We start from the raw sequence: 24,203 nt of genomic DNA on the forward strand, positions 1-24,203 counted from the left end.
TGTTTAGTAACAGCCATCTCATTTCACATTCCCTAGCCTGGAAGGATTGGGAGCCTGTAAGCCTGAGTAAAGATGTGCCCTGGGGTGAGGGAAGCCCTTCCTCTCTGGTGGACACCACTCCTGCTCCAGAGCATCTGTGCTGGGTGCACTGGTGTAGAAAACCAGTTCTGAGTATAGCACACGCTGGGTGAGTTGTGCCTTGCAGTAGCCTGTTCTACAGCAAACAGGAGAGTGACCAGAGACAACTGACCACGAGTGCACCTGGACCCTGGCAGGCTCTCGCCTCCTTTCCCCTCCAGCAGGGAGGAGGCTCAGGCAGCAGTGACGTGTACACAGCAGCTAAGCCTCTCCTGCAATCTGAGCATGGCAGCTTTGCCTGGGAAGACACTGGTGTCCGTCTTGATTAGGATGTGTTGCCTGATGGAAGTCATGTGACAAGTACAAACAAAATACCTTGGCAAAACCTTGAGGAACCAGGACAGGCTGAGCTGCTTAGGAAGATTTACAGTGTGTATTTCTGTCCTGTATGCTTGCCTTGGTCTGAACCTTTCTCATCTCAGGAGCTCCAGCATGCACCCTGGATTTTAAAGATACTCTTTTCTGTTCTTTCCTCCAAATAATCTGCAAACCTTCTCAATGGTGTGCTGTTAAGTTTAACAGTTACTCAGCCCCAGTTACTTAACACCATCATAGAACCTGGATGCTATAATGTCATCCTCTGAGAAGTGCCATTGGGATTTGTGGAGCAGAGGTCCCATAATCTTAGATTAGAAAATAAGTCTTGAAGAAATGGGAGAGTTAAAAGCCAGTGCGAGTGCTGTAGCAGAGTAGGAAATCGATTATATCCTGAAAGAGAGGGGATGAAGAAACAGCTTCTGCTTGCTCAGCTCCTGTTCATGTGTTCAGCCAAAAGTTCTCTGTTTGCTCCTCTGAGTGCTTCCTTCTGGTGCTGCTCTGGGACAGTGCCAGGACCCAGATTTCTGCCTCCTGCAAGCATCTCAGCAGGGAATCCAGCCCTTCCCTTGAGTCCTGTTCTCCCCTTGTTCCTCTATTCCTTTGGACTCGACCTTCTTTAAGGCAGATTTTAGAGGTCCCTGACATGGTGCTGACTCCATGCCCAGATTAATAATTCACACACACGTCAGACCTGCAGAGATGTGCAGGTGCAGGGTAGTGCAGCATCCCTGCCTGGGGAGCTGCTGCTGGAGCCCAGCACCCCGGGCAGCCGGGCACAGCCCTGTCCCTGCAAGGAGACAAACGTGTCCCTGCAAATGTGTGCTGGCTGTGCTGGCGTCTTTGGGGCTCACCCTGCCCCTCTTCCACTGGGATACAGGATTTTATTTTAAATTCAGAACTTTAACAGAACTTTAACTTTAACTTTGAAATGTTAATATGGAAATCCCTTTTGTATAAGGTGTCTGGCATCTCTCAAACCTGACTCAGAACTTTTTCTGTTACCCCTCTTCACCCAGCTCTTTCCCAAATGTCTTCTCAGTCTGGTGGTATTTGGTCAGCCTGGCCCCATGCTGCACTGTCACTTGCCCTGGTATGAACCCATGGACCAAAGTCCTTAAATTTCTCTGTTATTCCTCTTCTCTAGGCACCATCTATGCATGTAATGTGCAAGAACAAAACAGGATATAATCACCAAACTGACATTTGTTTAATTTATTCTTCAAAATTTTATGAATGGGAATTCCCTGGCCTTCCTGGCTCCCCTCTCCCATCTTTAGCCATCCTAATAGTTGCTAGTTTCTCCTGATATGTAACATTTATCTCTTTCTGTGTCAACTAAACCCATTGCCTTACCTTCACTGAGCATTAGAAACAATTTAATCAATCTTCTTTAAAAGAGTCCATCACATCTGGTGGATTTTGCTTGCATCCATCCTCATCTCTCTTTTCTAAGGGTGGGGAAATGAGTCCCTGTGTATCCCACCATGGGAAGCTCTGAGCTTCCAGGTGAGGAGGGGAAGAATGGGAAGCAATGCTCTGCTTCTCAGCTGGGGAAGAGCTTCCTGACAGTGGATGCTCTAAGATAGGCCCCTTTCCATAGGAAGTGAAGACTGGGAAGGGGTTAGGTAGGAGAAAGGACAGAGCAGAAAGCAGTGCCTGATGGAAGGCTGGGACAAACTCTAAAAGCTTAGAGGGAATGTGGAGCTCAGGGCACTTTCAAGGAGAGAGGTCTCATTTTTCAAATCTGTTGTTGCTTTCTGTCACTTTATAGCAGTCTTTGGAGTATCTAAAAAAATAAATTAATGTGAAATGAAAATGTTTCCACCTGCTCCTTGGGGAGGGGGGTCCTTTGCAGGCTGCTGCAGGAGGTGGGATCTGGCTGCTGGGCACACTCCATGCATGGAACAGCTCCTGTGTTACAGCTCAGCAGCCAGGGCTTCCTCCCTCTTTGCTGGACTGATTTAGATAGGATCATGGAGACTAGACGCCACGTAGTAGTTTTTAGAGTTTGTAGAGAGGGAGAATAGCAGGCAGGGCTCTCTGATTTTTCCCTTAGCCATCATTTCCAGGACAGCGGGTGGAAGCCTGCAATCTCCTACTGTCCTTCAGAGACCTCTCTCTGGGTTTGCTGTTTTATGCTGAATCCCTACACTGAATTTACTACTCTGCAAGTTCTCTTGATGGTTTATTTTTCATCTCCTGCAGACTTCTTTCCTTTTTTCCCCCTGGTGAGGCTCCAATTCCTCTTGCTGCTTTGTGGTAATTGGGGTGGTCTCCTCCTTCCTTCCTCACTCCTTTTCCAGTTATCCCAGTTGTCTCTATTTACTCGTGCTATCCCCTTTCTCCTGCTCTTTATTAACACCTATGTTTCTCTTGCATGCCACCCTGTTCCTCTTCTGTATTCCCACCCATCCTGTTCTTCAGTGCTCTGCACCATGTAAACCTCCATGAATCTTGCTCCCTGAGGTTTCTTATATGAATTAAAGAAGTCCTTGGTGCATTTGCAGTCATTTGCCTCTTCCTATTGCTGACTCTGTCCCTCCCCCCACCTGAGTGGAATCTAAATAATTTAATTTCCCTAAATAGCTTCTCTCTGCCTGTGTGCCTGACTCTTGCCCCAAGCCAGCTCCTGCCAGGCAGGTAGCTGCTGGAGCAGTGAGTTCCCCTCCAGGTAGACACCTCTGGCTGCCTCATGCATGGACTGGCAGGGTTTTGCCATCAGCCCTTCCAGAGGGTCAGCATCCTTCCTAAAGCAGGCATGAGAACCACCAGAAGGCACTGCCAGAGCCAGGCAATGCCCCCAGGCTGCCCATGGTGCCACAGTTAACACCTTCCAGGTTTGCATCTTCAGCACTGTAATGCGAGTGTTACAAAAAACATTTCAATTCCAGTTCAAATTTGTTTATTAACTGTCCAAATGAAACGAAAAGCAAAACTTTTTGTGGTTCCTGACTGCCAAAATCTCCCAGCAAGAGACAGGTCTCCAAAACAATCTCTCCTCTCTCTCCTTATATGATGAGGGAGGAAAAGAGGCGGCTGCTCTCCCTGACCCTCCCCTAACCTCCAGTTTTTGGAACCTCCCTCTCACCATGAATAACTCCAGTGTCTGCCACTGGTGCTGGGCAGAGCTTTGCCAATCATCCTCCTCAGCAGGAAGTGGACATGATTTTGATAGTGTCACTCTACCACACATGAGACACTGAATAGCAGCAAGAAAACTGAGCAGTTTTGTTAATCTCGCTGGTGTTTGGCAACCTCTCAGCAGCAGCCACAGAGGCACTACAGCTGTCTGTCTGCAGCCCCAGGAACACAATGCTGCATTATTTTATATTCGGCAGATCATCTTTCCAATCATAAGGTCTGGAATGTTTTATATGTTTACTTCTCTGTGAGCAAAGCTTCCTACTGTCACTAATCAGCAGATTTTTCAAGACCCACTGTCCTGTGCATTACAGAGATAAATGAATTGATACTTACAAAGCACTTGGGGGTCCTAAGGTGGAAATACAAAATATCATGTGTATGTTTTGGAAACAACCTTGGAATAAGTTACATGGTAGGTTACTGTGTCATTGCCAGTGATGCAAGTCCAACCACATCCTCCACCCAAATCTTCCTGAAGGCTCATTTTTTTCTCTCTGGTCTTCACAGATGTTAACTCACGTTGATCCTGTTCTCCCCTCTCCAATATTATTTTGGTGGAGAAAAAGTAAATAAAATAATAAACATTAAAAAAAAAATGAAGCATTTTAACAGTGTCCCTCAGAGTGTTCAACTTGTACTGCTTTAAAAATAACACATTTAAAATTATAGTAATGCACTGGTAGCAAACCAAGACCAAGAGATGTTATCCTTTAGTGAGTCCAACACTGAGCTCTTGTTTCTTTTTTTTTTTCTCTTGTTTTTAATTAGCATTAGTAGTGTGCCTAGGTTGGGCAATAATGAAACATAAAACCGGTGCCAGGTGACTTGAAATTTTTAGTTAGCTCCCCCTTTAAAGTATTTGCCCTCCAAATGGGAGAGAGCAGGTGCTGGGAAGGAGCAAAACACCCCTGAGTTTGGGCAGTGTGGCAGGTGGCTCTGGTAGCCCAGCTTTGTCCAGGTTTCTCAGGAGGTGCAGGGGGAGATGGCTGGGGTGCTGCCCCAGCACCGCTGCTTCCACTGGCTCTGCACTGCTGCAGTACCACCTCTGCATGTCATTATTTATATTTCCCTGCTGCACCAGCCCTGCTGCCTCCCAGGGCACCTCCACCCAAAGTGATGACTTCAGCCCTGTGGAATGAAGAGTGGGTTATTCTGGAGAAGCAGCTCAGCCTGGACCGGTGGCAGCAGGAGCTGGGATGCTGCATAGCTCAGTTCCCGGGGGCAGCTACCTAGGCTCTGGTGCTGGGTGCGTTGCTGTGCCCAAGCACAGGGCCAGGACACAGGACAGGATCCTGAACCAGCTCAGGACATGGGGTGGGTGAATGGTGGTTTGGCAGAGCTAATGGGCAGAGGAGGAATTTAACTCAGAGTTGCGGCCCGTGTAACAAAAGATACTGTTGCAAAGTATTGCTATAACAAAGGTGTAGTGGTTCCTCTCGGGGAAGGAGAGGATGTGTACTGGGACGTGGAAAACAGTCATGAGAGAAGGGGAAGAATGGTCAAACGAGGATGGCACTGACCTGAGCTGTCAGTACCTTGCTCTAGGCAGTGAGAGGGTACAGGGGGGACCCATGCTGGAAGGAGCAGAGCCAGGGATGCCTGTGGGAAGTATTTGGCATCACAGTAGCATATGCCTGGAATCCAGTGATACCCTCTTGGCACGAGAAGGGGTCACAGCACTGTGACCAGAGGTTTTGAGCACTGCTCTGTTCTGATTTGCCACAGATGCAAACAAGTGCCTTCTCCCAGAGATGCTTGGTACAGTCAGGCAAAGTTTCGGCTCTCTTCTTGACTCCAACTTCACAGGTATTTCATTTGTTCCTTGCTGAGCTGCTCCAGCCACCCAGGCAAGGTTGCCCAAGAGCAGAGGCAGAGTGCACAGACCTGCTCGAGAAGCAGCATGTGAATGAACTTGTGTGGCAGTGGAACTCGAATGGAGCTCGGCACGAGTCTGTCAGCCTGAATGAGTAAGAAAGTGCGCGGTGCCTTGGGGACCAGCCTACCCCCTTCCCAGTGAGCCGCGGGCAGAGAAGAGCGGCCGGGCTGTGCATACCTGGTGCTGCGGGGCTCTACGGGGCTCCGCGGTGCCCGGCAGCAGCTCTGCCCCGGGTCCTGCAGCCTGGGCACTGCCGTGCGGGGCAGCGAGCGGCGAGGCTGGGAAGCCCCTGACCCCTGCCGGGTCCCCGCGGGCTGCCAGGGGACACGGAGGTACCAGGGCTCCGAGAAGGCGCCTCGACTCCCCGCTGCCCGGTCGGGATCCCGGGGTGAGCAGGGCAGTCCTGGTCCCGACCTGGAAGCGCCCTCGGCAGCGGCGAAACACCGGGAGGAGCAGGGCCGGGGTCTCCGGGGTCCGCCGCAGCGAGCCCGAGCGCACCGGGTCGGGCCTGGCTCCGTCGCCCTTTGTCCACCGCCCCGGGGCAGGTGCGGGCAGCGCGGCCGGGGACAAAGCGGCTGCGAGCTCCGGGGCTGCTCCTGCCGCCGCCGAGCCCGGAGACGGGCGCTCTCCCCCAGCGCGGTGCGGGCGCGGCTCCCGGCACTCGGCCCCGGTGCCGCCGGCGGGTTTTATGCGCAGGGCGGCCGGCGGGCCGGCGGGGGTGGGAGGAGCCGGGCAGGTTGTGCCCGCCGGGCCCTCCTCCCTCGCTCCCTCCCCGCCCGGCGGAGAGGGGTCGGGGGAGGGGGCAGCATGGCCTGTCCGTCCGGCCCCTTTTCCAGCGCTCATCTGCCCCGGGAGTGCGGCGCCGCTCCTCGCAGGGAGAAGAGGTCCGAATGGAGACAGACGGCAGCCAGCCCGGCCTCGCCTCCCCGGACTCCCCGCACGACCCCTGGTACCTCCGCAGCGGCCGCCACCGGCCACCCCCACCGCCCCCCCCCCCGGTCCGGCCGCGGCCGCCCCCTCCCCCGGCCCCGGCCGCCCGGCCCGGGCAGGCGCGGCGGCGGCGGAGGCAGCGGCGGCGGCGGTGCCGCTGCCAACATGGCCGATCCGCGCCCTCCCCTCCCCGCGCGGCCCCGCTGCCGCTGCCGCCACCCCCGCGGGGTGCCGCGGCCCCCCGGCGCGGCCCCGCTCACGGCTCTCCCCTTCCTCCCGCAGCAAAATGTTCATCGGGGGACTGAGCTGGCAGACCACGCAAGGTGAGCGTCGCGGGGCCCCGCACCTGCCGCCGGGGCCGGGGGTGGCGGAGCTGGGGCTGAGCCCGGGGGGGGTGCGGCGAGGCCGGGACGGGACGGGACACCCACGGTGGGTGCTGTACTTGCAGAGGGCTTGCGGGAGTACTTCAGCCAGTTCGGCGAGGTGAAGGAGTGCCTGGTGATGCGGGACCCGCTGACAAAGAGATCCAGGTGAGAGGCCGGGCCCGCGCCTCCCTTCGCCCCCGCCGCGGCCCGACCGCCACTTTAACCAACTTTCTCTCTTCTCTCCGCATCCCCTCTTCTGCCCGGGCTGCGGGGCTCAGGGGCTTCGGGTTCGTCACGTTCATGGACCAGGCTGGCGTCGACAAGGTCCTGGCCCAATCCAGACATGAACTGGACTCCAAGACGGTGAGATGACTTCTCTCATCTCAGGGGTGCATTTACCGGCGGAACGGCTGTGCTCGGAGCAGCAGTCGATTGTAGTGTTTGATTTCCAGTTAGAGGTTGTAAACTATTGATTCCTGATACGGATCGATCGTTCCCTTCTCTGTCCCACTTGCCGGCGGGTAGCCTAGCTGCCGCCCGAGCACAGGGCTCACCGTCTGCCGATTCCTGGTGTGGGTCTGTGGATCCTGGTGATGGTTTTCTTCTCGCTCGTTGGTTGTAAGGCCCATCTCGAGGCCCATCCCGGCAGTGACTGTAGCTCTCTTGAAGCTGGGACACCTGAACACGTTTGGGATGAGGATTTGCCCGGGAAATAAGACGTGGCTGCATTCCGAGAGAGGGAAGCCGCCCTTTCATCCTGTGTGCTGCTGAGCACTGATCCCTCCTCAGGGGTGCTGTTCCCCAGTGCCCAGGCCCTGCTTCCCTGGCCATGGTGGCCTGTGCATTCCCCCTTCCCAGCAGAGCCCTCATTCTGTGCACCCCAGAGACTCTCTTGTGGTTTCTCCAGGTGAAGTTTTTGTAGTAGTCATGGAGGTTCAGGACTTTATTGTCTCTAAGTGTGGCCAGTGTCTGCCCGTGTGGGCTACCACCAGCTTCTTGGAGTGGCTGTGGCTCCAGCCCTCACTCTGCAAGTCTGGGTGATGAGGACCCCCAGGTGGGTCAGCAGAAAGATTTGGTGGCTCACTGGACTAGTGGCGCAAGGTGGTGGGCCCTGCCTTATGAATCTGTGGTGCTCAGGAGATGTGCAGACTGTTTTGAGGGGTGGGGGTGAGATGTCTGAGTGGGAGGTCCCTTCTCTTTAGTTTCAGTGACTGGCCTTCCCCTGAATTCCTTTTCCTTATTGCTGCCCTGGGGTGAAGGTGAGGGTAGGGATAGGGGAGTGGCGGGGTCTGCAAGGGGATGACATGGTGAGGGGGCATGTTCTGGCTCCAGGCAAGGGCTGCTGAGGAGTCCAACTGCAGAGTTTTATTTCTTGCACTGCGTGGCCCAGGCGTCCTAGTCTTTATCTTGGCAGAAGGAGAGGGCGGGAGAGCGAGACCCTCTTTCTTAGGGTTTACGGTGTGAGTTGCAGCAAGATTTATGTCTGTTCCTGTTTAACTGCCTGGATCGCTCCCTTTGATGTGCACAGGTCCTTCCTCCCCACGGGAGCTCCTGGTTAAACCCACCCCAGCCTTCCTGGCTGAGGCTTGGTCCCCAGGACTCCCAGCCCTCCTCCTTCCAGGAGTGATGTGAATTTTGCTCTGGGGGGTGGGTTTACAGTAATGTTTTTTTGAGGAGGGCCCAGGGTTTTCCTTTTCTCTTTTTTTTTTTTTTTTCTCATTAGCCTGTGTAAACACAGTCTCTGATCAGCTAGTCCTGTCATGAGTCTGTGGGCTGGCATAGACCCCTCTTGCAAAGGCAAGTGATGGATGTTGGTTGTAGCACTAATCCTGGAAGTGTTTCAGGGCTGGGAGCGAGCTGAAACCCACGCCATCCATTCTCCTCCCCAGGCTGCCGCTGGCGGGCTGTGCGGCCCCGGGTGCAGCCCAGGCAGGCAGGGAGGGACGGTGGGCGCTGCAGGAGAACAGAAGGGCCTCGTGGCCATTGAAATTCCCTGCTGCATCTGCTCCGCTCGCCCCGGCACGCACAGAGAATGGGGACAGTTTCACCAGGGCCTTCTTTGTTAGGAACTTTGGTCCTCTTCCCCCTTCGTTCCTATTTTTTGTTTGGTGCACTTTTCAGCTGGGTCAGATGTTTTGGGGTGTTTTGCCTCATGAGAGGTTGATCTTATGGGAGCACATGAAACCTCCATATGCCTTTTCCCTGCTGAAGTGAAAGGCTTTGCTGTGAGTCCTGGTTAAATGACACAAACTCATCTAAACCTTAATTTAGAGTTTTATGAAACTTTGCAGGAAAAAGTCTGGTGTCCTGTAAGGACAGCCTTCTCATGGGGCTTGGTGTCTCTTGGCAAACAACATTTGATAGACAGTGTCTGCTCAACTTGTTGCTTCATTGTCTTCTGATTCTTCCTACCCTAATGAAGGCAGTTGGCCCAATTCTTCGGGGCAGCCTTGTTCTCTTCAGACTCCTCTTTGTTTGTAAGCTAGATAGCAGACTACAGGGTTATTTTTGAAAATATTTGATATGAGAATTGCCTTTACAATCTCAAGGTAAAAGATTTGCGTGACTTTGTAAAGCTGCAGCTGGCCGCTGCCTTGAGCTGCTTCTTTACGTGCTCTGGGAAGAGCACTTGGCAGTGCTGGGTCATCCCGTCGTTTCTTTGTTGCCGTTGTTGAGTTTTTGCTGGGTTTGTCTTTTGTGGTGGAGGGAGTGATCTGCAGCTCCCCTGCAGTGCAGACCAGCAGGGCAGAGGTAGTGACAGAGGTACAATGAAAGAACAAACCCGGACCTGATATCTGGCAGGTCCTTCCCAGCCTTCCCTGTGCTTTGGGACACTGGTACCAGCTAGGCGAACACAGCACTTACGAGATCCGAGCTATGAAATGGGGCTCTAGGTGGCCTGAAGAGCATTACTAAGGACCTGGCTGGCCTGTTGGTACACCTGCAACTTCAGTGGGATTCCTCATTACCAAAGTCTTGTGGGGTGAACTGGAAGCAGTTTGAGCTCAGGTGACTTCCATTCACTGCAGCCTGATCTGGGGTTTTGTTTTTTGGATACAATCTGAGCAGTTCTGAATGCTCTTAGCAGATTTCTATCTGGGTTTGTAAAAAGGATCCATTACGTCAGTGGGTGACACTGAAACACAACTCCTCCAGGGCTATTTGTTTTAACACCAGAAATGAGGGAATAAGGTACCGGTGCCTTTGCTTTAATTAGGAAAGACTCCAGCAGCCAAGGAGCAGTCCAGTTTGAGTAACTTGAGTCCGGCACCGAACTCGCTTCCCTCTGCGTGTTCCCAGGGCTGCGCCTGCAATCAGTCACCCCAGCCTCCCTCTACCTGCAACAATAGCTGGTTGTGCAGAAGAATTTGTGAAATGACTGCCTGCTCTCTCCAGCCAGGAGGACACGTTATCTCTGCCCAGTTGATCACACTCAGGGTAATGAGAAAATGAGGCTGAGCTTAGCATTGCTGAGTATGAAAGCATCTTATTGGCAGGAGCTGAATGACACTGGCTGAGAAGTAAAAGACAGTAGATTATTGTTTTTGCTTATTATCTGCCATCAACCTCCTGGTCTCCTGCCGTCCCCTGTCCTAAGAATTCGCTGTGGGTGTCTGCACTAGCCAGGAAGCAGTGGGGAGGGGAGGGCCTGGATGGTTCTGATGCCCCAGGGAGGCACCGGAGGGTATGCTAATCTGCCGGCGCTTGGAGCTTGGGGAGAGAGGTTTATTTTTGAATTTATTTGTGCTGTTCAGTTTTGCCTGTGTTTACCTACGTGCTGAGTTTATTTATGTTGTAAGCTGTGAGTCAGGATGGAGGTGGGGAAGGCAGTGAGAGGAGCCGGTGGAAGGGCACAGGGGGGCCAAGCTCCGGGGCTGTGAGACAAGTAAAAGGATGCGGGACGGGAGGGCAGCCAGGCTGGAAAGCTGAACAAAGCAGTGAGAGGAGCTGGAGAAACACAGCTTCCTTTTGGGCTGTTGGAGCTGCTGGGCTGATGGGACAATGCTCCAGGCTGCCCTCCCAGCTGCAGCCTGTCCAAGTGTGGGGATGAGCCAAACCTGCCTTTACCACAGGTCTTTGTAAGCTGATTTGTAGGTCTGGATCATCCCCGATGTGATGTAACTTTACAGGAGTTACTGTAAAAATAGGCTATAAAGAAAGAAGTGGTGGCTGAGGAGGAGAGAAGGCTTTGTGGGTGTTTGGTTTGCAGCTGCATTGGTGTTGTCCCAGCTTTGTGGTGGTGCTGCTGGTGGTGTGAGGCCGATGTGGGCAGGCGCTCATCCGTGCTGAGCCCGGCAGAACACGCGGCACCTGGATGGCGGCGCGGGCCCGGCTGCTCCGGCCAGCAGCAGGTTTATAGGGAAGCTGAACAGGCACAATGGAGGCTCAGCCCGGCGAGGGAGGGAGGGAGAGAGGGAGGGAGGCATCACGGCTTTGTGTGCAGCGCGGCCTGGGGAGAGGGGCAGCGCGATCCCTGCGGCCGCAGCCTCCGCAGCCGCCTGGCCTGGGCTCCTCGGGTTAATTTGTGCCATCCTGTCTGCTCTTTTATTGCTTCTTTTTGTCTGCCCTTCAGTCTGTGTTTGAAGGGATGAAATGTTTGGGGGTTTAGGCACTGCTTCTTTTCTGTCTTGTTACTACCCAGATGAACTCTGTAGTTGTAGGAAGAGTGAAGGGTGAGAGCAAAAAAGGCAAAAGAAATCACTTTTAATATGAGGCTGGTGATGCAAGGCACCCAGGGGCTGGCCAAGCGGGAGGGTGCAGCCCAGCCTGTTAATCCCAGCATGTGATGGGCTCTCAGTGCATCTGCCCAGTGCTCAGCTGGAGATGGACCGCTGCATGCTGGGACTTGTAGTCTCCCTGGGTTACACCTCATCAAGAGGGAAAGATGTCTGCAGCCAGCTTCATTTTATGAACCTCAGGTAGATTCTTTGTGTTTTTAGCAAGGTGCCACATGGGCAGAGACAGCTGCACCCAGGCAGGAAAAATGTGTTCACCTGTTCTTCTCCACATCTCTTTCAGATTGACCCGAAGGTAGCGTTCCCTCGCCGAGCACAGCCCAAGGTAAGCACTGTGGGCAGCCCTTGTGCCACAAGGGGCACAATTTGTGGTGGTGAACCTTGTCCTTCTGTGCAAGGTGGCAATGCATGCAATGGAGCTGCTCGCTGGGGTTTGCTCAGGAGTCACCTGGAGCACAGTGCTGGGAGTTTGCGTGGCACTGAAGGAACCAGGAGAACCCTTGGTTGTACTTCAGGATGCACTAGATAGAGCTGGTGGATTAAATGCTGCCCAGGGTGACCTTAGTCCTTCTGAGGCTGCAGTTCCAGGCCCTTGGAGATATGGAACAGCTCCATGCTGTGATGTAACACAGGTGGCAGAGTGTTGTGTGTGTGCACCTGTGTGTGATGAATAGGTGTGTGGCAGAGAAGGGGAGAAGGATTTCACTTTGTGAAATGCCCTTGTGTTCTTCGGCACTGGAAAAGGCAAAAGGAGTTTGGTGTTGGATCTTACCTACAAGAGGCTCTGGCATTAAAATGCACAGTGGCAGGAACTTTGTCTAGGTGTGCAGCTAGAAACTTTTAGCTAAGGAGCCAGCAGCATGCTGGAGACTGCCTTTAGACTTTGGGTTTCCTTTAACTTGGCTCTTGGATGTGAGTTTTAAAGTTTAGAGTCTGTATTCCAAGTGCTGTTAGGGGTGAAAGAGCTGGGGAGAAGCTGTCTTGAGAAGCAGAGAGGAAAGAGGAGACTGGTGCTGGGAGGGAAGTAAGGGGTTCAGGCACTGAGAACAATTGGTGAGCAGGTATCCCAAGTAACTGGAGCCAGGAAGCACATGGTAGGAATTGGGTTAATTCCATTAAGCAGTTTGGTGACAGAAGGTGCTTTAGTGTTAGAACGGGCTGCTCTCCAAGGCAGGGAATTGCTGCGGATTAGCCCTGTGCTCCTTGGGGTAATTAGGACCATGTGTTCCTCTGAGAGCAGGGGTGTAGCCAAGCAGCTAAGGGGAGGATGCAGCTGGAGAGCTGGTTCAAAGGATGTCGGTGTGCCTCAGCCTGGCAGCCATGGCCCCTCTCAGGGTAGTTAGTTTTCTTCCTTGTCCCAGCTGTATCAGTGACAAGTGGCACAGGGATCTTGGCTTTACCTTCTTGCAGAGGCAAAAGAGATTTAACTGGGTGTTGACTGGGCTCCACTGAGGTGCCTGGAGAATGGGAGTGAACTGAGGCTTGTTCCATTTCAGACTGGAAGGCTGTGCAATTTGTGGGGTGGGAGGGCAAAGCCTGGGGAACCTGCCTGTGATGGCTTCCTGCCACCCTGGGAGCAGAGCAGGCACCTCTGGGGCTGCCTGGAGGAGGCTGCCTGTGCAAAGTGGCAGGGCTGGGGAGGGGACAGCTGTGCCCCACACATTTGGGGTGGTATCACAGTGCCAAGGGAGTGGTGGCAGGTTGGTGAGGGAAGAGGATGGTAATTGTCTGACGAGGAGGTGGTGGCTGGGTGCTGGCACGTGTGGTGGGCTCTGTGAAGACAAGAGCAAGAATTTGGTGTGGGACAGATCTGCCAGCTGTGTTTGGCCAGAGGGCTTCAAGAGTTGGAAGCCCTTCAGCAAAGGGAAAAGCACTTCCCAGCAGCAGAGGGGAGTTTTGAGTCTCGTTCTCTGCTCGCTCTGGGTTTATTTGGTGAATTCCTGTCCTTCCCTTTTCCAGATGGTGACCCGAACGAAGAAGATATTTGTGGGTGGTCTGTCTGTGAACACTACTGTGGAGGATGTGAAACAATATTTCGAGCAGTTTGGGAAGGTAAGTCTCTTGAGTGATTTTGGATCAAAGCTGTTGCTTCTGGGGGAAAAGGAGTTTTCTGAACTTTTGTGGGGGCGGGATTAGAAGCTTGAGTCTTTTGCAAGGGTTAAGTAGATTAAAGGTCAGTTACAGATGCTGGCTGGCTGTAATGTCCTTGTAGGGGCTACAGCCAGTGACTCCTGCCCTGTGGTGATTTGAAACAGAGTTTATCCTTGTTCCCAGAGTTGCTAGGACCTCAGCTATGGGAAATTTTTCCCTATCCAGAAGCCTCTTTTGGCTCACAGATTTGCAGTTTGTTCAAATGCTGTAGACACTCCTAACAGAGTGGCTGCTTTATCAAACCTCTGATTTTGGCCTGTTTCTAACTCAAAACCTTGTGATTTATTTTTCAATAATCCTTTGTTAAAAATAAGTCTTTAGGTCCTGAAACTTCTGCTGAGTCTTGGGCAAGTGGTGGTGTAAGTTTTGTATATTGAAGAAAGTTTGGCACTAAGGCTGTCCCTTGTGTTGGTTTGGCTCTTCTGTGGATGGTGGTGGCTCAGGGAAGGGTGGGCTACTGTGGCTGGAAGTCACTTGTGCCATGGTCCATGACAGCCAGGTGTGTGAATTGTGAGACTGGACCAAATCTGAGCATTGAAGGGAGCTCAGTTGTGTCCTTTCAGCTGAGGAGGTTGTCAGCATCTCCAGGAGTGCTATCAGCAGGATTAGATTGAAGGATCCCAAGATTTTTAATGGGATTAGGAACTGAAGGGGATCATCGTACCCAAGGAGTGTGGTCACCTCTGTGGGCAGGACATTGTCACTGTTTCACTGTTGTTCAGTGGAGTTATGCATAGGTTTGCTCTTTGGGGCAGGAAATGTTGGATTCTGCAGCTCTTGGAACCTTTCCTGCCCAGTCAGGAGGGAAGAACATGGTTTGGTGGGTGGTGACCCAGCCAGAACGTTTCTGGTGGAATCATGGTCATAGAGGGAAGTACCATGGAAGCTGCAGTGTGGAGATGAAGGCTTGGTATTTTCTTTTGAAATTTCCTGCAAAAGGGTGATGTCATGTTAAGGCACACAAATTAGTGAAAGGGAGTTTTGTGACCAGATTTGCCATATTGCTGAAACTTTTGGGCAGAAAGTTTGAGACAAGGATCTGCTCAGAACCTTTGTTCAGCTTCTGAAGCCAAATTTACATGTGTGCAAAGTGGGACTCTGTTCACTTCTAAGAGAAAGTGGTTGGATATCCTTGTGTTTGCCAGTTGGTAGCTCTGTGTGGTTTCATTTTCTATAAGAGATAGGCAAACTCTGTTGTGTCCCCAAGAGCTGTTACATGGTACCCTGAAGGGTGCCACCACTAAAGGCGGTGGTGTTCATGTGTCTGTGCAGTCTCAAGGCTGTTTGACTTGCAGGTTCTCCTGTGTTGATGGATGTGTTTGATAGGAAAACAAATTGTCTTTGGCATAATCCCCTTTTAACCTTGACTGTATCCCTGCTAATTCAAAGCAGCATGTCACAGGGCACTCAGTCTACAGGCAGTTACAGTTGCTCTAGTCTGAGCAGTCCTCTCCAGCTCTTTTGGGGTGCTGTTATGTTTCTCTTGTTTAATGGTTGTGTGCTGAGAGGTGTTCTGATGTCAGGCAAGGAGTGGTTGTGTGAGACTGTTTTCTGGAGTGGGCAGGAGGGAGAGTTCTGCACAGCAATTCATTTCTGAAGAACCAGTGTCCTGGGCAACATCCAGAGCTTCAAGTCTGTGTGGGGCTGGAGCAGTTGTCCCCTTGGCTCTGGGGAAGTTCCATGGGGAAATGTTAGGGTTGGTCAGATTGACTTGCTGTTTTCAGGGCAATTTTCTGACTCATCTGTGCACTTCAGATGAGAGACTCTTCAGAGCTCTTGTGTAAAGCATCGTTCCTGGCCTGTAACCATCTTCCAGACTAAGCCTCAAATAATTCACCCATGGCCAGGAGAATTGTTTCCTGAGAGATTCTCTACAGTAGAGAGCTTGGATGGACAGGATCAATGGGAAAGTGCATTTCAGAGGAAAGCCTTGTGGCCTTCACCTCTGGTTTGTAGGGTTAAGCCTGTTGCCTTCAGTTTCAGCTGTTACTCGTGGAAAACATGATTTTGATGCACAGTCTCTTTTGGTGGCTCTTTATGATGTGCTTTGTGATTTCAGAGGTCTCCTAGAATCCCATCTTTATGGGTGTCCCAGACACCATGAGTGGTCTTCATCTCTTTGATTTATGGCATCTTTAAGTGGGAGGTGCTGAAGCTCCAGTCATGGTATCCTCATCTCAGAACATGTTTTTTCATTGAGACTTTCCAAGTCATTTGGGTCCAGTACTGCTTCTGGAATTGCACTGGGACTGTGTGGAAAGGAACTGTTAAGGATGCTCTTTGAAAGCATTTCTTTAGAGGACTTACCTTGTTAGTAAAGAGCTTTGTAACTGTTCCCTTCTCTTGGAAGTGGCCCCACAGTTACCTAGGACACGGCAGGACAAAAATTGCTCTCCTTTCCTCCTGCCTGTCCAGGGAAGGCATGGGAACACTTAGGATCTAGAGAGGAGCCAGCTGAGAGCACCAGGTCATCCTGTCTTGATTGCTCAAGGTGCCAGGGTCCCAGGGGTGATTTTTAGTCAATTGTTGAGAATCCAGTGGCAAGCTCAGTTTGGATGTTGGCTTTAGGGGGAGATCATGCTCTGCTTCTGAGGACAGGGGAGTCCAGGCTGCTGGATGGCTTTTGCATGAAAGTTTGTATGTCACCCTCAGGCCACAAGCCTGAGTGTGTCTCAGATTTGCCACCATTTAAGGTCTTTAAATTAGAATAGATGCTTTTGAAAAATACATTTTAGCCCAGACAGAAAGCATGTACATGCTGAAGGAATTACAAGAGGAAGTGCTATGGCCTGCAGAACAGATGAGGTCAAATTAGATTATCATAATGTTCTCTCCAGTTCAAATCCGTGAACTGCAGCTCACAAGCCTACCAAGGTGGTTGGTGTCAGTGCATCTCAGGTCAGAACCAGCACACCTCCTACGTCCATTAGCAGGGAAAAGAAATGAACTTTAGTTGGTCTGCAAAGGAAATGGTTTTCTATTTCATTAGACAAAAGTCCCAGATGTGATTTTTCCATTTTGGCATTTCTGCTTATTCTCTTTGTTTTGTTTTGTTTTCTTTCCTTGCTGTGTCCAAAACCTTCTCTCACCTTTGTAAAATGGAAGTGGCAAAAAAAAGGTGAAAATGTGTGAAAAGGAAATCCGTGAGTATTACTTAGTGATAAAACAAGAGAGAGACTGGCACCCCAGTTCTTCATATCAAAATTCTTGGTTTTAACAGGCACAAAAGGTGAAGCTTCAAAGAGGGTCCCAAATACAGTGTGTCTGCTTCAAAGAGGAATCACTTTGGGGTTTTTTCCCTTCCAAAACTCTGACTAAAATACATGGGCTGCTGTTTTCCTGAGAAAGAAAATACAAAGGTTTTGGTTTTTTTCTTTTTTTAATACAGAGAGAAAGGCTGAAAAGTGATCTCAATCTGGCTGTGGTTTGTCAGGTGCAGCTGTGAGGCTTTGAGCAAAGCTGGATCTCTAGGAAACACCTCTCTGGTTCCAAAACTTGAATCTCTCTGAGCTCCAAGCTCAGGCCATGCACATGCTTTCTAAAGGAGATTATTTTTTCAACTGTAGGACAGAAGTCTTGGAAAGACTTTCATTCACAGTATGTGTAGCCAAGTACTTTGGCTTAAGTTGGATGGTGTTGAAGATCTTTAGACAGCAAAAGGAATTATTTCAACAGCTTCTCTAGAGTGAGGCTACCACCCTCACTGAAACCTGCAAGAGAGAGAGGAGGAAGGTATCTTGCAGCTACCACCTCAGGCACAGCTAGTCTTCTGTCTAGTTCAACATGTATGAGAATGCCAGAGGAGCTCAAGTTGCAGCTTCCTCCTTTGCTACTTCAACCTGTGGGAACATGTTGTTCTGTATTATTTTTGGGGAGGAAAAGGAGTTGTCCATCAGAGTAATTTCTTTGGACTGTTTGGTCTCTGATCTTGTAAGCAAGGTTATTTGTTTCAAATCAAAACTGAAAAAACTCAGATCATGTTTCTAATGCAAGAGTTGGTCTGATGAAGTTTTGTGGTAGAGAAGGTCATATAAATTGCAAGATAAGAGGAGGCTTAGAACAAATAAAGTCATTTTATCGTGGAGCATATCTAAACTGTGAAATCTTTGCCGCAGGATGTTGTTACTAAAATTTACATAGGCTCCAAAATGATTGGGCAAATTCATGGAAGGTCTTTTAACAGACCCAGACACCTCTTTGAATTCAGGAAATCTCCAAATCATAAATAGCTTGGATGGGGATGTAGTGTTCTGGGCTCTGTGGTAATATCCTTACCTTATCTTTATGTTCTTCCAAAGTTGTCTATTGGTTGGTATCTTGGGAGGTTTTGGGCAAGGCAGAGCTCTGCTCTAACTTGATGCAGCTGGTCTTTTGTTTGTCATCAGGAGAGAAGCTGATCTTAACAGAAACTGGAAGTGCAGAGGTCCTGGAAGAAATGGGGGCCTGCACCTGAATCAGGTTTTTGAACTCATGGTTTTGTTGTGTGCTTTTACATTTGGTGAAGCAGCAGTGCAGGAAATACATTCCCAGTGACGTCTTTGCATGACTCACTAATCAGTTGCAGCACCAAGGGTGCTTGGAAAGTGCTTAAAACCAGTCTGCATCTCTCACTGGGCCTGAGGTAATTGTGTGTGGATGAGTCGGCCATGAAAGCTCAGCCTCTCTCCTGCCCAGAGAAAGAGAGAGATCTCCTCTCTAAAAATACCCTGGAAGCAAACGAGAAAAAAGATCTGGGGTCTGAGAGGATTCTGACCTTTAGGCTGCCATCTAATACTCCATCCAAATTCTGGACCTGAGAGGTCCTGAGGTCTCACTGGGGGTGATGGCTGTTACTGTGATTTTCCCTCATGGCAACAGTATCTGAGGTGCTGGATCAGGTGAGGGTCTGTAGGACTGTCACAAATGCCTGTTCATGTACTCCTGCCACAAGAATGGGGTGGTTGACTGAGGTGTGTGAAATGAGTTTTCCCTGCTGACTAATGGGAAAACCTTCAGATACTGATGGCAAATGCCTTTAAGGAAGACTTGTTTCTGTACTTACAGTGGCCATGATTTTTCTCACTTTAGACTGGGAGAATGTTAATTAATTAATCCTTAATCTGCCGCTCTCTGGAAATTTCAGGGATCAAAGCTACTTGTCAGCCTGCTGTGGATTTCCAAACTGGATTTTGGATTTTCTTCCACAGATCAGAGGGCAATTTATGTAAATTCTCACGCATAACATGGTTGCCATGAACAGATGGGGAGGGGAGGAGAAGGGGAATCTGATCACCTCTCTTGTGGCAGTAGGCTGTTTGGCCTGTGGTGACAATACCTCTGGAACAAAGGGTTCTCTGTGCTCCTCATCTGGTAGGCACACAGCCAAAACCACTCCAGCAGTAATGGTCATTCAGGTCTTCTGGGGTTCACCTGATATTTGCCAGGTGCCTGTGAGAGCGGGCAAGGACACCTGGACAGGCTGTTCTGCTCTCTGTGGCATGGAGCAGGCTCTGTCCCCTTGGCCAAGTCTCATTCCCAGAGTTCTGCAGAGCAGGGTAAGAAGGGTCTGAAAGGCACAGCACACCTGCTCCCTGGAGCCAGCCTCTCTGTCCATGCATCCTCCTCCTGGAATTGGCCTGTCCTGTTTGTGCAGCTGGGAGAACCTCACAGGGCTGTTAATGCTGTCTGTCTCTTGACAGGATGGCTGAGTGGTTTCTCGATAGTTTGGTTTCTATTTTCCATATGGAAGCTGTCTCAACAGTTACTATTTTTCTGCCTAACTTTACTACAAATATGTTGCTGTGATTCCTTCTAGGACCAGCTCAGACATTTTTATTTACAGTTCAGGTGGAAGATATCCATCTCCACAAACCCTTTGCTTTCAAAACTACCAACTTTTAAAATCTACCTTTGGGAAAGTGCATCCATATTTCCCATCAAACTGGTATGGGAAATTATTATTTTATTAAATCTGCATGAGGATGTCATTGGCTTCCCCATAGCAGATAACTAAAAATAAAACAGGAAAATTGAAAGATATTAGAGTGGAATTAAACCTCTGAAAACCCCCAAATATTTTGGCCAATGCTGGATGGATTATTTGTAATTATGGCACCTTTAAATGAGAGATGCTGAAGCTTCAGTTGTAGTATCTTCATCTCAGAAAATGTTTTTTTCAGGAGACTTTTTCCTGTTATTTGTGTCTAGTACTACTTCTGGAATTGCATTGGGACTGTGTGAAAAGGAACTGTTGAGGATGCCCTTTTAAAATATTTCTTTAGGGGACTTACCCTCTGAGGAAAGGGCTTTCTCTGAGTGAACTCTGTTCACTCTTCTTCCAAGTGCCCTCACAATTTTTTTAGCACCTGGCAGGACAAAAATTGCTCCTCATTTCTCCTGTTTGTCCAGAGAAGGCACAGGAACACTTAGGATCTAGAGAGAAGACAGCAGATTCCTTAAGCTCAAGGTGCCAGGTTCCCAGTGGTGATTTTTAGTCAATTGTTGAGAATCCAGTGGCAAACTCAGTTTGGATGTTGGCTTTAGGGGGAGATCATGCTCTTCTTCTGAGGACAGGGGAGTCCAGGCTGCTGGATGGCTTTTGCATGAAGGTTTGTATGTCACCCTCAGGCCACAAGCCTGAGCGTGTCTTAATTTGCCACCACTTTAAATTAGGATAGATGCTTTTGAAAAATACATTTTAGCCCAGACAGAAAGCAGGCAAAAAAAAATCACTTCTCTTTTTTTCCCCTTCTTATTTAGGGAAGGCATAGGAACACTTAGGACCTAGAAAGCAGGGAGCACCAAGTCATCCTGTCTGATCCCTCTAGCTCAAGGCACCAGGTTCCTGGGGGCGATCATTTACAAGAGCATGTAGTGTCAGGACAAGGGGGAATGGCTTCAAACTGAAAGAGAGAGAGAGAGGAGGTTTAGATTGGTTCTTAGGATGAAGTTTTTCCCTGTGAGGCTGGCGAGGCCCCGGCCCAGGCTGCCCACAGAACCTGTGCTGCCCCATCTGGGGCAGGTTCACGGCCAGGTTGGAGGGGCTGCAGCAGCCTGTGGAAGGTGCCCAGAGCCGCGGGGCTGGAACGAGGGCATGAATCCCTCGGGAACGCCGGTTCGCCTGTGCTGGGGTGCCGGAGGCCCCCGGTGGGTGCCCTCCGAAGGCCATGGCAGGCCGCGGGCCCGGAGCGCTGCGGGGCGGCTTTGTGAGCCGCTAATCCGGGCCCCAGCTGCCATGGCGGCCGCGTTGCCATCGCGACGGCCCCGCCGGCGGCCGCCTTTGTTGGGGCCCGGCGCGGCCCAGCCGGGAAAGGCCCAGCGCGGAGGGAAGAGCGGGGGTGGGGGATTGCGGTGCTTCAGCACCACAATAGCTGCCCACTGACGGCCCGTGGTGGGGTAGAGTCGGTGCAGGCAGAGCTTTGGTGGGTGCTGGATGTGGTGCCTCAGAGTGAGGGTCTGCCCAAGTTATCCGTGGCAGGAGACAGATGGATGTATCCCCTGTAGCCAGGGTTAGGGGGGATCTGGGCCCTGCTTTACCTCACAGGTGTGTGCTGAGACCACCCAACTCAACCCACAGGCTGCCTTGAAAGGAGACATAAAGATGGTCATGTGTAGGTTTTAATGGCAATAAAATATATCAGTTACAGCCATACAGAGTTGAAGCCTTGGAGTTGTGTGCATACACGCACGCACACAGACACACATAAATATATACACACACACACACTTATGTACTGTATAAGATGTAGTTTTTAGCAGGAAACAGCTTTCAAATAGAGTACATGTCTTACAACAAATATGTCTTTGCAAGGCAAGTACATTTTGGAGTGCTGGGTACACCTCAAAGCAGAGCCATTGGAAAAAGCGCAGAAGGAGGAAGGCTGCAGCTCTCCTCACAGCATACAGCATGGTTTGGGATGAAGTGGTTGCATATCTTTCTCTGAGTGCTTGAGCACTGTGGCAGTGCCCAGCCATTGCCTGGGATATTGCTGTGCCAGGAGTTTGTGTGGAAGTGCAATGAGCTCTGCCACTTGCAGTTGCTCCTGCTTCCCAGGCTCTGCAGAGAGTAGGGCTGGTCAGAGTAAGTCAGCAGTGGGCCTGTGCTCATTGACACTAGTTTGTTTTTTTTTTTCCTCACGCCCATCTCTCATTGTGATGGATTTGTGGTCTCCAGCTACCTGAGCTAGGAGTGGCACTGCCTCAGAGTGCCTTTGACACGGCTTTCCCAGTGTTTACTGTGGAGGACAGCAGCTATTTCTCCAGCCTTTTGTGAACTGCATGGGGGAATGGATCTAGATTTTAAAATGAGGAAAACCAGACAATAAAACCTGTTGAACTTTTTTAATGCCATGTCTGGCTTCCCTCCAGCACATAACAGTTGTGCTATGTCATGAAGGGAAATGGTGCAGATGTGGGAGCAAGTAGCAATGGGGAATGACAGCGTGAGGAGCTGCTCTCAGTGCCCATCTCCCTAACTGTGTGTCCTGGGAAGCTGCTGAGGAGCTGCTTCAGGTCTGTGTCAAGGCTTATGTCCCCCGTGGCTCCAGGCTGGATGCTTGGCATGTTTCTCAGGTGTTTGTTTACTTGGCCGAGGAGGCTGAGCCAGGATGGTAAGTGTGTGAGATGAGCAGGAGCCAGGTTGTCTGTTGTCACCTGGAGTGGATGTGTTAGACAATGCCAAGGGCATCAAATATGATCCCTGTCTGCTTATGATGGTACTGGAATTGTCAGTAAGGGCTCCTTCCATCCACCTGGCCCTGAGGTGGAGCTGGGTGTCCTGGGGGCCTGAGAATAGGAGCCTCTCCCTTCCTGACTGGGGTTGTGGGGTCTCCAAGGGCAAAGCCCGTGGCTGCCTGTGCCAGCGCTCTGCCCTGTCCAGTGACTGTTCAGGAGCAGCCAGCAATGCAGATTCTTCCTGGGGCAAGGCAAGGGGGAAATCCTGTAGAGTTGGGGGGCGTGCAGGGCTCGCTGCTCAGGGAGGGGCTGTCTCACACGGAGAAGGAGGAGGGCCAGGGCAGCTGCTGGCCGGAGACTGCTGCCACCTCCCCTGAGCACTTGCACGTCCAGTTTCATAATCGGATTAAGGCAGTGGTATTAGAGGAGGGATGGGTCAGTGGGACAGGTTTACACTGGAGCTTACACGGAGGGGATTGAAGTGTATTTTTTAACCCTGCTCGGGCTGACCTGCGGAGTGGATGCTTTGCTCCACAAGGCAACACCCGCGGGAAGATGGGGGGAAAAGTGGCACCAGGCGGTGATGTGCCGGGGAGGAGAGCAGCCCCAGGCCGGCTGGGGGATGGGATCCAGCCGCCCCTCCCCCCGGGAAGGCAGCCCTGCTCAGGCCTTGCAGTAAATTTGCTCTAATTACAGCCTCCAGCAGTGGGAAACCTCACTTAGAGGAAAGGCTCCTCATGGAGTGGGGGTGGGGGCGCCTCCCAGCTTTCCCAGGCAGGCTCTGTTGTCTGAGGCCTCCGCTTCCCCCACCGCTGGGAGGCCCCTTATTCCTCTCCCCTCTCCAGCTTTGCCTCTCTGCCCCCCTTTGATTCTCCTCTCCTTTGAGGCCGGGATTTGGGAACAATGCCCTCCCTGCTCCTTGGCCCCCGGCTGGAGCTGCAGGCAAACAATCGGGGTCGCTTGCTGCCAGGGGCTGGGCCAAAAGGGCTCAGCCCAGCAGCACCTGCCCTGGGCTGGTGGGGGGACCAGGACCACGCTGGTTGAGGCTTGAGGAAGTGCCTGGTGTGATAGCTTATGTGTACTGCATATGTGTGCATACCCTGTTTCCTTCTCGGGGACAGGATGTCTCATCTTGATCCCCTCAGGTTTGGGAAAGCCAGGGAAGCTCTGAACAATTGTGTTGGAGGATGCTTGTTGCAGCAGTAATAATCTGACTGCAGCCATTCTCTTTGCAGGTGGATGATGCGATGCTGATGTTTGACAAGACAACCAACCGACACCGAGGTGAGAGCTGTCTCCTGGCCCTAGCAGGGGTTACTGCACAGGATTTGCCTCCTGCCTTGCCTAGGGAGGGGTCAGTATCCAGCAGCAGGGGATGCAGGTCGCAGCTGCTCTCTATCTTGCCTCCAGTCACCCCATTCTTTTGCATCTGCATCTTTTACCAGCGGCCCTCACAGCACAGAGAGCTTTTGTCCAGTGTGTTTCCTGTGCTGTAAACTCGTCGAGTTGCAGATATGTGAGAGGAGACGGCCCCCTCCTCTGCATGCTCACCTCCGTGGCTCCAGCCTGCAATGTGTGTCTTACCTTGTCCCGAGTAATCTGAGCTCTGGGAAAGCTGACACGAGAGCCTGAAGAGTGCCTGCTTCTCGCCCCTTCCTCGGCCTGGAGCCCACTTGTGCTCCCAGGTCACCTTTTCTTACCCGAGTCCTGCTGGTGGAGTCTGGTTACAGGATGGAGCAAGGCTGTACTATTTGTGCTATACAGACCCAGCCCATCCATGGGTGTCCCTGCCTCCTGGTCAGTCCTCAGGCCGACTACCTGGTGGTGTGGCAGGGCTTGACACTTGCTTGGAGATTTAATGGCAACAACTTGACCTGCAAATTTAGCTTCAGC

At 51.3% G+C, this 24,203-nt stretch overlaps 1 protein-coding gene across 2 annotated transcripts in view; it reads left to right on the forward strand.

The window, feature by feature from the left end:
- Positions 1-6,244: 6,244 nt before the first annotated feature.
- The window catches only part of MSI1 (musashi RNA binding protein 1), a 28,644-nt gene continuing 10,685 nt past the window's right edge, over positions 6,245-24,203 (forward strand). For both annotated transcript variants that reach the window (XM_054288882.1, XM_054288883.1), the window contains exons 1-7: positions 6,245-6,425; positions 6,689-6,729; positions 6,855-6,936; positions 7,050-7,134; positions 11,791-11,832; positions 13,467-13,559; positions 23,546-23,594. In XM_054288882.1, coding sequence (XP_054144857.1) covers positions 6,367-6,425; positions 6,689-6,729; positions 6,855-6,936; positions 7,050-7,134; positions 11,791-11,832; positions 13,467-13,559; positions 23,546-23,594 — 451 coding nt within the window. In that variant the 5' untranslated portion in view covers positions 6,245-6,366. The remainder of the gene's footprint in view (positions 6,426-6,688; positions 6,730-6,854; positions 6,937-7,049; positions 7,135-11,790; positions 11,833-13,466; positions 13,560-23,545; positions 23,595-24,203) is intronic.

The sequence above is a fragment of the Melozone crissalis genome, unplaced genomic scaffold, assembly GCF_028551555.1.
Source record: "Melozone crissalis strain CALT ecotype California unplaced genomic scaffold, PUWL_Pcris_2 ptg000063l_1, whole genome shotgun sequence".
Taxonomy (NCBI): Eukaryota; Metazoa; Chordata; class Aves; order Passeriformes; family Passerellidae; genus Melozone; species Melozone crissalis.